Source organism: Piliocolobus tephrosceles, chromosome 21 (genome assembly GCF_002776525.5).
Source record: "Piliocolobus tephrosceles isolate RC106 chromosome 21, ASM277652v3, whole genome shotgun sequence".
Taxonomy (NCBI): Eukaryota; Metazoa; Chordata; class Mammalia; order Primates; family Cercopithecidae; genus Piliocolobus; species Piliocolobus tephrosceles.
The window spans coordinates 40,416,314-40,429,841 of NC_045454.1; the positions used below are offsets into that span (position 1 = coordinate 40,416,314).

The window sequence follows — 13,528 nt, forward strand, 5'->3', positions numbered from 1 at the left end:
GGTTCACGCCATTCTCCTGCCTCGACCTCCCGAGTAGCTGGGACTACAGGTGCCCGCCACTGCACCCAGCTAATTTTTTGTATTTTTAGTAGAGACGGGGTTTCACCGTGTTAGCCAGGATGGTCTCGATCTCCTGACCTCGTGATCCGCCTGTCTTGGCCTCCCAAAGTGCTGGGATTACAGGCGTGAGCCACTGCGCCTGGCAGAGGCTGGTTTTCTTTATCTCTTCTGAGGGCTGGAAGCACTGAGGCACAGAGAGTGAGGGGATGTGGCTAAGGTTCCACAGTCCTCACTGTGTACCTACCCACTGCAGGGAGCACCTTTCTCTCATGGACAGTTTCCACCCTTGGGAAACAGTGCCATCTCATGGCAGTAAATAACCATCTCTGCACTTAACAGAACCCATATCCAGCTCTGTCACCAGATACGTGCACTGTCCTGGCACCTCAGATGCCTGCTGTATGTGACTCCTGGATGTCTAATAGGCAGTACAAGCATCCCTGCCACCTTTCTGCCCTTACCTCCTTTCCCTCTCTCCCCTCCCACTCTCTGCCCAGCCCCAGTGGCTTCTTACCTATCTGTTAGCACGTCGTGCCTGTCCTTACACCAGGCCTTCACACCATAGAGTCCTCTGCCTGAGATGCCCTTTTCCCAGAAACCTGGATGATTCCTCCCTTGCCTCCTTCACCTCCTGCCTCAGATACCAAGATGTCACCTCAATGAGGCCTGCTCTGGCTACCCAATTTAAAGTTGCTAGCTTCACCTACAGCCCTTTCTCACCATCTTTTCTGCTGTATTTCTCCCCTTAGTCCTTGCCATGTGGCCCCTCCCAGTTGTTTGTTTTTGTTTTGTTTTTTTGAAATGGAGTCTTGCTCCGTCCCAGGCTGGAGTGCCGTGGCGTGATCTCCGCTCACTGCAACCTCCGCCTCCCACGTTCAAGCAATTCTCCTGTCTCAGCCTCCCGAGTAGCTGGGATTACTGGTGCCCCCCACCACAGCCAGCTAATTTTTGTATTTTTAGTAGAGACGGGGTTTTGCCATGTTGGCCAGGCTGGTCTCGAACTCCTGACCTCAAGTGATCCACCCCCCCCCAGGTCTCCTAAAGTGCTGGGATTACAGGCATGAGCCAGCTATGCACGTCCCCTCCCAGTTTTTTTGCTAATTTATCTTTACTTCGTAGCTTACTTCCAGCTCCCAAGGGTGAGGATTTTGCGTTTTGCTCTGTGCTGTGCTTTAGGGCCTGGAACAGAGTTGACTCACAGTAAGGTTCAGGGTGCTTACTAAGTCAAGGAGTACCCTTCTACCTATGTCAAGGCCAGGAGCGGTGGCTCACACCTGTAATCTCAGTGCTTTTGGAGGCCGAGGCAGAAGGATTGCTTGAGGCCACGAGTTTTAGGCCAGCCTCAGCAACATAGTGAGATCCCATCTCTACAAAAAATGTTAAAAATTAGTTGGACATGGTGGCATGTGCCTGCAGTCCCAGCAACTGAGGAGGCTGAGGCGGGAAGATGGCTTCAGGCCAGGAGTTCGAGGCTGCTGGGAACTATGATTGTGCCACAGCAATCCAGCCTGGGCAACAGAGCAAACTCTATCTCTTAAAAAAAAGCCACAACAACAACTAAAAGAGGGGGGATGTGGAGGGCATACATGGGCTAGGGGACGAAAAGGCAGCACTGGGGGTGCCCAGTGGGAGGGGAGGTGCTGGGCAGCCCCCGCCCGGCCTCAGGCAGCGTCCTTTCCTGGCCGCCCCAGGCATTCTCATCACCACCATCGCTTCCAAGGGTGAGCTGCAGATGTGGCCCGAGCTGCTGCCCCAGCTCTGCAACCTGCTCAACTCGGAGGATTACAACACTTGTGAGGTAGGCGAGAAGCCATAGATGGCCAGAGAGGGTATGGGGGGCTGGGACCACCACCTACCACCCACCTTTGTCCCTCTGCCCCTCTGCACTCAGGGAGCCTTTGGAGCCCTGCAGAAGATCTGCGAAGACTCATCAGAGCTTCTGGACAGTGACGCGCTCAACAGGCCTCTCAACATCATGATCCCCAAGTTCCTGCAGTTCTTCAAGCACTGCAGTCCCAAGATCCGGTGGGTGCAGCTCTCTGGGGGCTTCCAGGGAGCCTGGAGTGGGCAGGTTCAGGGTGACCCGTGTGTCTGCTCCCCGCCAGGTCCCACGCCATCGCCTGTGTGAACCAGTTCATCATGGACCGGGCTCAGGCGCTGATGGACAATATTGACACCTTCATTGAGGTGGGACGCTGGGCTGGGGGTGGACAGGGTGAGGACCAAGGGCCCCTACAGCTGACCCTTTTCCTCCCTGCAGCACCTCTTTGCCCTGGCCGTGGATGATGACCCCGAGGTGCGGAAGAATGTGTGCCGCGCCCTGGTGATGCTTCTGGAAGTGCGGATCGACAGGCTCATCCCCCACATGCACAGCATCATCCAGGTGTGCATGGTCGAGGCCAGCCGAGGCGGGCAGGCAAGGGGCCGGTGGCAGGGGTCAGGGAGCCACCCCTAGCCAGGCCAGGCCTCAGCTTCTCCCCGCTATCACAGTACATGCTGCAGAGGACCCAGGACCATGACGAGAACGTTGCCCTTGAGGCCTGTGAGTTCTGGCTGACGCTGGCCGAGCAGCCCATCTGCAAGGAAGTCCTGGCCTCCCATCTGGTCCAGTGAGTACTGCTGCTGTCTACTGTCCCACCCCAGCTTCGACCCCTTTCTATACCTCTGCCTTCCCTTCTGGTCACCTGCTATGCTTCTCTCAGTCCACATCCTTGTCAGTTTATATTCAGTGTATATTTATGTGTAAGTGGCAAGAATGCCACTTTTTAAAGACTTCAAAATTAGGTAACTGATAGGTGGAAAGAAATGAAAAATCAATGGCCGTGCACGGCGGCCGATGCATGTAATCCCAGCATTTTGGGAAGCTGAGGCAGGCAGGTCACGAGGTCAGGAGATCGAGACCAGCCTGGCTAACATGGTGAAACGCCATTTCTACTAAAAATATGAAAAATTAGCTGGGTGTGGTGGCCCGCGCCTGTAGTCCCAGCCACTCAGGAGGGTGAGGCAGGAGAATCGCTTGAACTCGGGAGGCTGAGGTTGCAGTGAGCCAAGGTCACATCACTGCACTCCAGCCCGGGTGATAGAGCAAGACTCCGTCTCAAAAAAAAAAAAAAAAAAAAATCAACAAAGGCTTCAGGTGTGGCTGTATCCAGGAGCTCAAAGAATGTGAAAGGCATCTATGTGGTCTCAGATCTGCTTCCCTTGTGTTGGCTTCATTCTTAGGCACATAGGCACAACCTTCCCTCTGGGTAGTGCTGTAGCCTTCTGTGCCCTTGCAGCTTAGGAACTTCCGAGTAAAGAAATTTTTGACCAGTGTTTCCAACAAAAGTCCTAAAACTAACCCTCCTTGACAAACTTGGATTGCTTGCCTGTCTCCAAATCATTTTTTTTTCCTTTTTATTTTGAGACAAGATTTTGCTCTGTCATCCAGGCTGGAGTGGAGTGGCATAATTATGGCTCACCGCAGCCTTGACCTCCCAGCTGAAGCAATCCTCCTACCTCAGCCTCCCAAGTAGCTGGGATTACAGGCATATCCCACCACACCCAGCTAATCTTTTCTAAGTTTTAGTAGAGATGAGGTCTTGTTAAGTTGCCCAGGCTGGTCTCGAACCCCTGGCCTCAAACAATCCTGTCTCACCTCCTAAAGTTTTTTTTTTTGAGATTACAGGCACGAGCCACTGCACCCAGCCCCCAAGTCATTGTTATTACTATTTTTTAATTTTTGTTTTTGAGATGAAGTCTCACTCTGCTGCCCAGGCTGGAGTGCAGTGGCACAATCTCGGCTCACTGCAACCTCCGCCTCCCAGGTTCAAGCGATTCTCCTGCCTCAGCCTCTTGAGTAGCTGGGATTACAGGTGCCTGCCACCATGCTCAGCTAATTTTTGTATTTTTAGTAGAGATGGGGTTTCACCATATTGGTCAGACTGGTCTTGAACTCCTGAGCTCGTGATCCGCCTGCCTCGGCCTCCCAAAGTGCTGGGATTACAGTCGTGAACCACTGCGCCTGGCCTTATTTATTTATTTATTTATTTATTTAAAAACACAGAGTCTCACTCTGTCTCCCAGGCTGGGGTGTAGTGGCGTGGCTCACTGCGACCTTCATCTCCCCGGATTCTCCTGCCTCCGGAGTAGCTGAGACGACAGGCGTGTGCCACCAAGCCCAGCTGATTTTTTGTATTTTTAGTAGAGACGGGGTTTCACCGTGTTAGCCAGGATGGTTCAAGCGATTCTCCTGCCTCAGCCTCCTGAGTAGCTGGGATTACAGGTGCTTCCCACCATGCTCAGCTAATTTTTGTATTTTTAGTAGAGACGGGGTTTCACCATGTTGGTCAGGCTGTTCTCAAACTCCTGAGTTTGTGATCTGCCCGCCTCAGCCTCCCAAAGTGCTGGGATTACAGGTGTTAGTCACTGTGCCAGGCCAATTTTTTTTATTTTTAGTAGAGACAGGTTTTCACTATGTTGGCCAGGCTGGTCTCGAACTCCTGACCTTGTGTTCTGCCCACTTGGGCCTCCCAAAGTGCTAGGATTACAGGTGTGAGTCACTGCGCCCAGCGTATTTTTGTATTTTTATTTATCATTCATTAAAGGTGAGGTCTCACTATATTGCCCAGATTGGTCTCAAACTTATGGTCTCAGGCAATCCTCCTGCATTGGTCTCACAAAGTGCTAAAATGACAGGTGTGAGCCCCCATGCCCGGCCCCAAATTATTATTGATAGCAGTCTAGGGCTGGGCGGACGGCTCCTGGGGAGTGATGAGACCTAGATCAGCAGGTGATAAAGGCTCTGTCACTTCCAACTCTGGACTGCAGCTGAGGGCTGGCTGCCTAGTCTGTTTGCTCCCCTACCCTGGCTAGTCTCTGCCCTGTCTCAGGAAGGTGGCCAGGAATAGGAGTGCACGTCCCTGCCTTAATGTTGTGCTAGGGGCTGGGCACCACACCAAGATTTTCAGTGTATTCAGGGGTCTGTAATTCACTGAGTGGCCAGGCCAGGGTCAAGAGCTTTCCTGCAGGCTGAGTGCCATGGCTCACGCTCTAATCCTAGCACTTTGGGAGGCTGAGGCAGGAGGATTGCATGAACCCAGGAGTGTGAGGCTGTGGTGAGCTGTGATTGCACCAGTGTACTCCAGCCTGGGTGATAGGATTAGACCCTACTTCTTTTTTTTTTTTGAGATGGAGTCTCGCTCTGTCGTCCAGGCTGGAGCGCAGTGGCCGGATCTCAGCTCACTGCAAGCTCCGCCTCTCGGGTTTACACCATTCTCCTGCCTCAGCCTCCCGAGTAGCTGGGACTACAGGCGCCCACCACCTCGCCCGCCTAGTTTTTTGTATTTTTTTAGTAGAGACGGGGTTTCACCGTGTTAGCCAGGATGGTCTCGATCTCCTGACCTCGTGATCCACCCGTCTCGGCCTCCCGAAGTGCTGGGATTACAGGCTTGAGCCACCGTGCCCGGCCTAGACCCTACTTCTTAAAAAAAAAAAAAAAAAAAGCCTTTCTGTGGAGGCGGGAGTGGCATCATTTATATCTTAATCATGGAGACAGAGACTAGGTTCTGATAATTCCCCAGAGGGAAATGGATCGATGTGCACCTAGCAGTATCATCATGCTCTGCAGGGTCTGCTCTGTGGCTGATTGGTGGGCTGGTCACCCTGTTGGCACCTGTTTGCCTCCTCCCCAAGCTGTGTCTCCCCCCAACTTTTGCCATGGCCCCTGCATCCCCATAAACAGCCCCTCTCTGTGCAGGTTGATCCCCATCTTGGTGAATGGGATGAAGTACTCGGAAATTGACATCATCCTGCTCAAGGTCAGGCAGGGCCCACCCAGCATGGGTGGGTATGGTCATGGGTGTCGTGGCTGTGGTCCCCAAAGTACTTAACAGTCTGCCTGTCCCCCAGGGGGATGTGGAGGAGGACGAGGCCGTCCCTGACAGTGAGCAGGACATCAAGCCACGCTTCCACAAGTCACGCACGGTGACACTGCCCCACGAGGCTGAGCGGCCCGATGGCTCCGAGGACGCGGAGGATGACGACGATGATGATGCTCTCTCCGACTGGAATTTGAGTGTGTGCCCCTACCTGGGGGTGGGGGTGGGGTGGCAAGCCCAGGACTCCCTCTTGGGAGGTGACTGGAAGCTGAGGCAGAAGCTGATTAGAAGCTGATCGTGAAGATTCTGATCATGATTTCTGATCCTGGGATTGGAGTCAAGGAGGTCGACCACCTGCCTGAGGGGCCGCCCTGAGCCTTCCCGTTGTCTCCCCTTCCCCAGGGAAGTGCTCAGCGGCGGCACTGGACGTCCTCGCCAATGTCTTTCGGGAGGAACTGCTGCCCCACCTACTCCCGCTACTCAAAGGTCTCCTCTTCCACCCCGAGTGGGTGGTCAAGGAGTCGGGCATCCTGGTGCTGGGAGCCATTGCCGAGGGTGAGTGCACCTAATCTCTGAGCCCCGTGCTGGCATGAGACTGTAGGGCTGGCCCACATTACTGGCCACATCAAAGGCTCAGTTCTCTCTGGAGGCCTACTCACCCCACTCCAAACAGCTCTGAGATCTCAATTCTCCCCTTGGTTTTGGGCCTGAAAGGAACCCCTGGAACCCCACAATGCAAGGCCTCTTGTTCATTCTCAGAGGCAGGCAGTTCTTTCATGTTGTAAGCATAATTACAGCAACAGCGATAATAACAGCAGGCACAGCTGCATGCTTGCCCCGTGCACTTACATAGACAAACATCCTTGGCCCTCATCACCACCTGATGAGGTGGGTGCCGGATCCCAGTTTCAAAGATGGGGAAACTGAGGTACAGAAAGATTGATGCCAGTTCTTTACAGTCACCCAGGGTGCGTCTGGGCCTTAAACCTGTTCCTGACTGCCAGGCTGGCCTGCTAGAGTCAGTAGTAAACCGTGGTAGGTGGTGTCCATCAAATTCAGCCTGGTGTCCTGTAATCGGTGGGGTTTTCAGGCTCCCATGGTCCCGATGGGACATAAAACTTGTTACAGGAGGGCTTTGTGAGTCCGTTGGAGGCATGATATGCCATTGCCTTAGCATCCAGACCTGTGCCAGATATTTCAGGCATGGCAGCAAAAACCCTCAACCTTGTAAGCTTTCATCATTTGTTTAAAATTTGTCTAGTTACTGTGGTGCACGCCTGTAATCCCAGCTACTCAGGAGGCTGAAGCAGGACAATTGCTTTAGCCCAAGAGTGTGAGACCAGCCTGGGCAACATAGGGAGACCTTCTTTCTACAAAAATGTTTTTAAAAAGGCCAGGTGTGGTGGCTTATGTCTGTAATCCTAGAACTTTGGGAGGCTGAGGCAGGCAGATCGTTTGAGCCCAGGTGTTCAAGACCAGCCTGGGCAATATAGTGAGACCTCATATCTACCAAAAAAAACCATAAAAAACCTGATAAAATTAGCCAGTGTGGTGGTAAGTTCCTGTAGTCCCAACCAATTGGGAGGCTGAGGTGAGAGATCAAGCCTGCAGTGAGCCATGATTGCGCCACTGCATTCCGGCATGGGGAACAGAGTGAGACCCTGTCTTCAAAAAAAAATTTGTCTAAGGAAATGTTTCGACATGTATTATGTGTTTAATGTATCTGATATCTCATGTTAATAGGGTATATAATATGTCACGCAATATGCTTGTATATGTTAATAGATTACATAAGCTGTGTTAACTATCTATTTTTTTGAGACTGAGTCTTGCTCTCTCGCCAGGCTGGGGTTCAGTGGCGTGGTCTCAGCTTACTGCAACCGCTGCCTCCCAGGTTCAAGCGATTCTCCTGCCTCAGCCTCCCGAGTAGCTGGGACTACAGGTGCATGCCACCATGCCCAGCTAATTTTTTTATATTTTTAGTAGAGACAGGGTTTCACCACCTTGGCCAGGATGGTCTCGATCTCCTGACCTCATGATCTACCTGCCTTGGCCTCCCAAAGTGCTGGGATTACAGGTGTGAACCACCTTGCCCAGCCAGCCACTGTGCCTGGCCTCTTTTTTTTTCTTTTTTTGAGACAGAGTCTCGCTCTTATCGCCCAGGCTGGAGTGCAGTGGCATGATCTCAGCTCACTGCAACAACACTCTGGTATCGAACTCCTGACCTTGTGTTGCATGAGCTCCTGGGTTCAAGCAGTTCTCCTGCCACAGCCTCCAGAGTAGCTTGGGATTACAGGAATCCTCTACCAAGCCTGGCTAATTTCTGTTTTTTTTTTTTTTTGAGACAGAGTTTCACTCTTACTGTCCAGGCTGGAGTGCAATGGCGCAGTCTTGGCTCATTGCAGCCTCCACCTCCCGGGTTCAAGAGATTCTCCTGCCTCAGCCTCCCGAGTAGTTGGAATTATAGGTGTCCACCACCATGCCCGGCTGATTTTTTTGTAGTTTTAACAAGATGGGGTTTCTTTCACCATGTTGACCAAGCTGGTTTCGAACTCCTGATCTCAGGTGATCCGTCCACCTCAGCTTCCCAGAGTGCTGGGATTATAGGCGTGAGCCACTGCATCCAGCCTGTATTACATGTTTATGGTAAAAAGATCTATAGGAGTTGAGCTCAAACTGGTAAACATAGATGTTGTGTCTTAGATTATTGGGGGATGTCTATTATCTTTGTTCTCTTTAAATAAAAGAGCAGTGTTTGTGATCTTTAAAAAAAAAAAAAAAAGAAAGAAATGGCTGGGGGTAGTGGCTCAAGCCTGTATTCCCGGCACTCTGGGAGGCCAAGGTGGGTGGATCACCTGATGTCAGGGTTTCAAGACCAGCATGACCAACATGGTAAAACCCCATCTCTACTAAAAATACAAAAATTAGCCAGGCATGGTGGCACATACCTGTAGTCCTAGCTATTGGGAGGCTGAGGCACGAGAATCACTTGAACCTGGGAGGCAGAGGTTGCAGTGAGCGGAGATCACACCACTGCACTCCTCCCTGGGGCACACAGCGAGACTCTATGTCAAATAAAACAAAACATTTTTTAAAAGGGCTGGGCAGTGGCTCACGCTTGTAATCTCAGCACTTTGGGAGGCCAAGGTGGGTGAATCAACTAAGGTCAGGAGTTTGAGACCAGCCTGGCTAACACGGTGAAACCCCGTCTATACTAATACGAAAAATTAGCTACGCATGGTGGCCGGCGCCTGTAGTCCCAGCTACTTGGGAGGTTGAGGCAGGAGAATTGCTTGAACGAGGGAGGCAGAGGTTGCAGTGAGCTGAGATTGTGCAACTATACTTCAGCTTGGGCAACAGAGCAAGACTCTGTCTCAAAAAAAAAAAAAAAATTAAAAAGTTAAACAAAAATAACATGAAATAGAAAAATCACAAACGACCGGGCACCTATAATCACAGCACTCTGGGAGGCTGAGGCCGGGGGATCATGTGAGGTCAGGATTTTGAGACCAGTCTGGCCAACAGGTGAAACCCCTCTACTAAACTGTCTCTACTAAAAATATAAAAATTACCTGGATATGGTGGCAGGTGCCTGTAATCCCAGCTACTTGGGAGTCTGAGGCAGGAAAATAACTTGGGAGGCAGAGGCTGCAGTGAGCCGAGATCACGCCATTGCACTCTAGCCTGGGCGACAGAGCAAGACTCCGTCTCAAAAAAAAAAAAAAAATCACAAACATCTTAAGAACTGTTTCAAATGCAAAGTGCTTTTATTCCATTTGGGTCACTGCTGCCCCATAAAACCCCACTCACTATGTAAGGGAGCCAATTTTGAATTAATGCATGACCAGATAAACTAACACGGGGCTCTTTGGCTGGGCTTGGTGGCTCACGCCTGTAATCCCAGCACTTTGGAAGGCCAAAGCGGGTGGATCATGAGGTCAGGAGACTGAGACCATCCCGGTCAACATGGTAAAACCCCGTCTCTACTAAAAATACAAAAAGTTCCCCAGGCATGGTGGCAGGGGACTGTAATCCCAGCTACTCGGGAGGCTGAGGCAGGAGAATTGTTTGAACCATGAGGTGAAGGTTGCGGTGAGTCAAGATCGTACCACTGCACTCCAGCCTGGGCGACAGAGTGAGACTCTGCCTCAAAAAAAAATAAAGATAACCTGGGGCTTTGGGATGAGAGGCTTCTGCTGTTTCCCCTCCTGCACCTGCCTTTCCCTGGCTCTGTGAAATGATTCTGGGTCACTGATTTCACCTCTAAGCCTCAGTTTCCCTATATGTTGTGTGCGGCTGACTCTTTCTCTCCATAGGGTAGGTGTGGCTGGGCCTAGCTTGCTCCTGGGGCCCAGTCAAACTGCCCCCTCCTGGTTCCTTGTAGGCTGCATGCAGGGCATGGTGCCCTACCTGCCCGAGCTGATCCCACACCTGATCCAGTGCCTGTCGGATAAGAAGGCCTTGGTCCGCTCCATCGCCTGCTGGACGCTGAGTCGCTATGCCCACTGGGTGGTCAGCCAGCCGCCCGACATGCACCTCAAGCCCCTGATGACAGAGCTGCTCAAGCGCATCCTGGATGGCAACAAGAGGGTGCAGGAGGCGGCCTGCAGGTGACCCTGGACCCCTGATCCCACAGCCCCCACTCTCCCCTGGCCGCCCTCTGGGAAGTGATGACACCTGTGACTATTGATGTGTCACTGATTTCTCTCGTATTTGTACTGGCTGATCCTGAGTTGCCCTCCCCCACTGCCCATGGCCCAGTGCTATCTGCCATAGTCCCCTGAGCCCCCGCCTCATCCTCCCTTCTGCTAGTGCTTTCGCCACCCTGGAGGAAGAGGCCTGCACGGAGCTGGTGCCCTACCTCAGCTACATCCTGGACACACTCGTCTTTGCCTTTGGGAAATACCAGCACAAGAACCTGCTCATCCTCTACGATGCCATTGGCACCCTGGCCGACTCTGTAGGCCACCACCTCAACCAGCCGGTGAGACCCCAGAGCGGCTCCTGCCTCCCGATCCCTGTGCCCCTGGGCATCCAGTGACCTGGTGGCAACCCCGTGTTGCACGCCAGGGACGTGGCCATACCTCGACAGGCAGACAGACAGACCCGGCCCCGCCCTCGCCCTGCTCCCAGTCTAGTGGGGGAGAAAGACAGTTATGAGACAGCGTGGTAAGTGCTGTGCTTCGGGAACCAGGAGGCGGTGACCCAGGCTCCCAGGGGGGTGAGGTGGGGAGGACAGTGCTTGGACAGGTGAGAAGAATGAAGGCCTTGAGGTCTGGCCAGATGGCAGGCCTTTCAGGATTCCATGAGCAAGGCGCTCAGGTCTCATCACTCGGGCAACAGGTGCCTGAGTCACAGTCAGCCACCCCGACCCAGGGAGCGCCAATTTCGTGCTCCCTCTCCAGGAATACATCCAGAAGTTGATGCCCCCACTGATCCAGAAGTGGAATGAGCTCAAGGACGAAGACAAGGACCTCTTCCCCCTGCTGGAGGTGAGTGGGCTCCTGCCCCTCTCCCGAAGCCCATCCCGCCCTCCCCGCCTGAGTTCTCCCCATCTGCTTTCCTCCCTGCCAGTGTCTGTCATCAGTGGCCACCGCCCTGCAGAGTGGCTTCCTGCCTTACTGTGAGCCCGTCTACCAGCGCTGTGTCACCCTGGTGCAGAAGACGCTGGCTCAGGCCATGGTGAGCACCCCCACGCCCGTCACCTATGCTTCTGCATTGGCCTGCCTCGGGCCTGCTCTCCACTCACCCTTGCCCCTGTCCCCATCTGTGTCTAGATGTACACCCAGCACCCTGAGCAGTATGAGGCTCCCGACAAGGACTTCATGATCGTAGCGCTGGATCTGCTCAGCGGCCTGGCTGAGGGCCTGGGTGGTCACGTGGAGCAGCTGGTGGCCCGCAGCAACATCATGACATTGCTGTTCCAGTGCATGCAGGTGGGTGGGGACCTGGACAGTGATGACACCCAGCAGCCTGCATGGGCTGCCCCTGGAAAATCAGGGAAAAGGGGTTGTTCTCAAAGAAAATCAGGGAAAAGGGGCTGTTCTAATTATTTTAAACAGTAATCCTGGAGGCTGAGGCAGGAGGATGGCTTGAGCCCAGGTGTTTGAGACCAGCCTGGGCAACATAGTGAGACCCCAGTTCTAAAATTAAAAAAAAAAAATTTTTAAAAGCAAACAGTATTGGAAATAGAAAATATGAGGCCAGGCGCTCACGCCTGTAATCCAGCACTTTGGGAGACCATGGCAGGTGAATCACTTGAGGTCAGGAGTTTGAGACTAGCCTGGCCAACATGGTGAAATCCTGTCTCTACTAAACATACAAAAATTAGCCAGGCGTGGTGGCGGGTGCCTCTAATCCCAGCTACTTGGGAGGCTGAGGCAGGAGAATTGCTTGAACCCAGGAGGCAGAGGTTGCAGTGAGCTGAGATCATGCCACTGCACTCAAGACTGGACAATAGAGTGAGCCTCTGTCTCTTTAAAAAACAAAAAAAGATAGAAAACATGAAAGCCCAAGTCCCTGCCACGGCACAGTTGGCTCTCCATATCTGTGGGTTCTACATCCCAAGATTCAAGCAACCTCAGATTGAAAAAAACTCAGAGGAAAAATTATATCTGTACTGAACACATACAGACGTTTGTTCTTGTTACTATTCCCTAAACAACACAGTATAACAACTATTCCCATACTGTTGACATTGTATTAGATATAAGTGATTTAGAGATGATACTAAGTGTACAGGAGAACGTGCATAGGTGCATATGCAAACAATATGACCCCCGCCCGCCCCCTACCTTTTTTTTGAGACAGAGTCTCACTCTGTCACCCAGGCCAGAGTGCAATGGTGCGTTCTCAGCTCACTGCAACCTTCACCTCCCGGGTTCAAGCAGTTCTCCTGCCTCAGCCTCTCAAGAAACTGGGACTACAGGCATGTCCCACCATGCCTGGCTAACTTTTTTGTATTTTTAGTAAAGACAGGGTTTTGCCATGTTGGCCAGGCTGGTCTCAAACTCCTGACCTCAAGTGATCTGCCTTCCTCGGCCTCCCAAAGCGCTGGAGATTATAGGCATGAGCCACTGCGCCCAGCCCTAACACTATGCCACTTTATATCAAGGACTTGCACATTCGTGGATTTTTGATAGCTGCAGGGACCTGGGAAAGAATCCCCCACGGACACTGAGGGATGACCGTTGGGGCATTGCCATCTCCCATTTGCAGATGTGGACCGGAGGCTAGGGAGGTTAAGGAACAGCTGTGAGCCCTAGAACTGGAAAGTGGCAGAGGCTGGACATGCACCAGGGACTGTGCCCCCTCAGCTCTCGTGGTTAGGAGGAGGGGAGCCTAGCCACACTGTTATTTCTTGAATCCCCAGGACTCGATGCCTGAGGTCCGGCAGAGCTCCTTTGCCCTCCTGGGAGACCTCACCAAAGCCTGCTTCATCCATGTCAAGCCCTGTATTGGTACGACACTCGCCTTGTCCCTAACCCATGACCCCAGCCCCGGCCTCAAGTGATGGAGAGCAATACCCAGGGATGACTGTGACCACATTGGGATGTATTCGTACTGTCTGATGGGGCCTGCTGGACTAGGTCTGCAGCTTACCCCAGCTG

The 13,528-nt window shown here is 52.6% G+C and overlaps 1 protein-coding gene and 1 non-coding gene across 9 annotated transcripts in view; both read left to right on the forward strand.

The window, feature by feature from the left end:
• The window catches only part of TNPO2 (transportin 2), a 29,862-nt gene that overhangs the window by 11,888 nt on the left and 4,446 nt on the right, over positions 1-13,528 (forward strand). For 7 of the 8 annotated variants that reach the window (XM_026456905.2, XM_023188796.3, XM_023188794.1 and 4 more), the window contains 14 exons: positions 1,752-1,858; positions 1,952-2,085; positions 2,166-2,247; positions 2,321-2,443; positions 2,551-2,669; positions 5,798-5,858; positions 5,950-6,115; positions 6,321-6,473; positions 10,303-10,528; positions 10,731-10,902; positions 11,324-11,410; positions 11,493-11,600; positions 11,696-11,854; positions 13,291-13,378. In XM_026456905.2, the coding sequence (XP_026312690.1) occupies positions 1,752-1,858; positions 1,952-2,085; positions 2,166-2,247; positions 2,321-2,443; positions 2,551-2,669; positions 5,798-5,858; positions 5,950-6,115; positions 6,321-6,473; positions 10,303-10,528; positions 10,731-10,902; positions 11,324-11,410; positions 11,493-11,600; positions 11,696-11,854; positions 13,291-13,378 (1,785 nt within the window). Of the gene's footprint in view, positions 1-1,751; positions 1,859-1,951; positions 2,086-2,165; positions 2,248-2,320; positions 2,444-2,550; positions 2,670-5,797; positions 5,859-5,949; positions 6,116-6,320; positions 6,474-10,302; positions 10,529-10,730; positions 10,903-10,988; positions 11,088-11,323; positions 11,411-11,492; positions 11,601-11,695; positions 11,855-13,290; positions 13,379-13,528 lie in introns of those variants that run through there. The other variant, XR_003309935.1, reaches the window with a different exon arrangement.
• Positions 10,580-10,649, forward strand: LOC111523896. Its single transcript, XR_002725627.1, has one exon. It is a non-coding gene; the product is annotated as a small nucleolar RNA SNORD41 (small nucleolar RNA).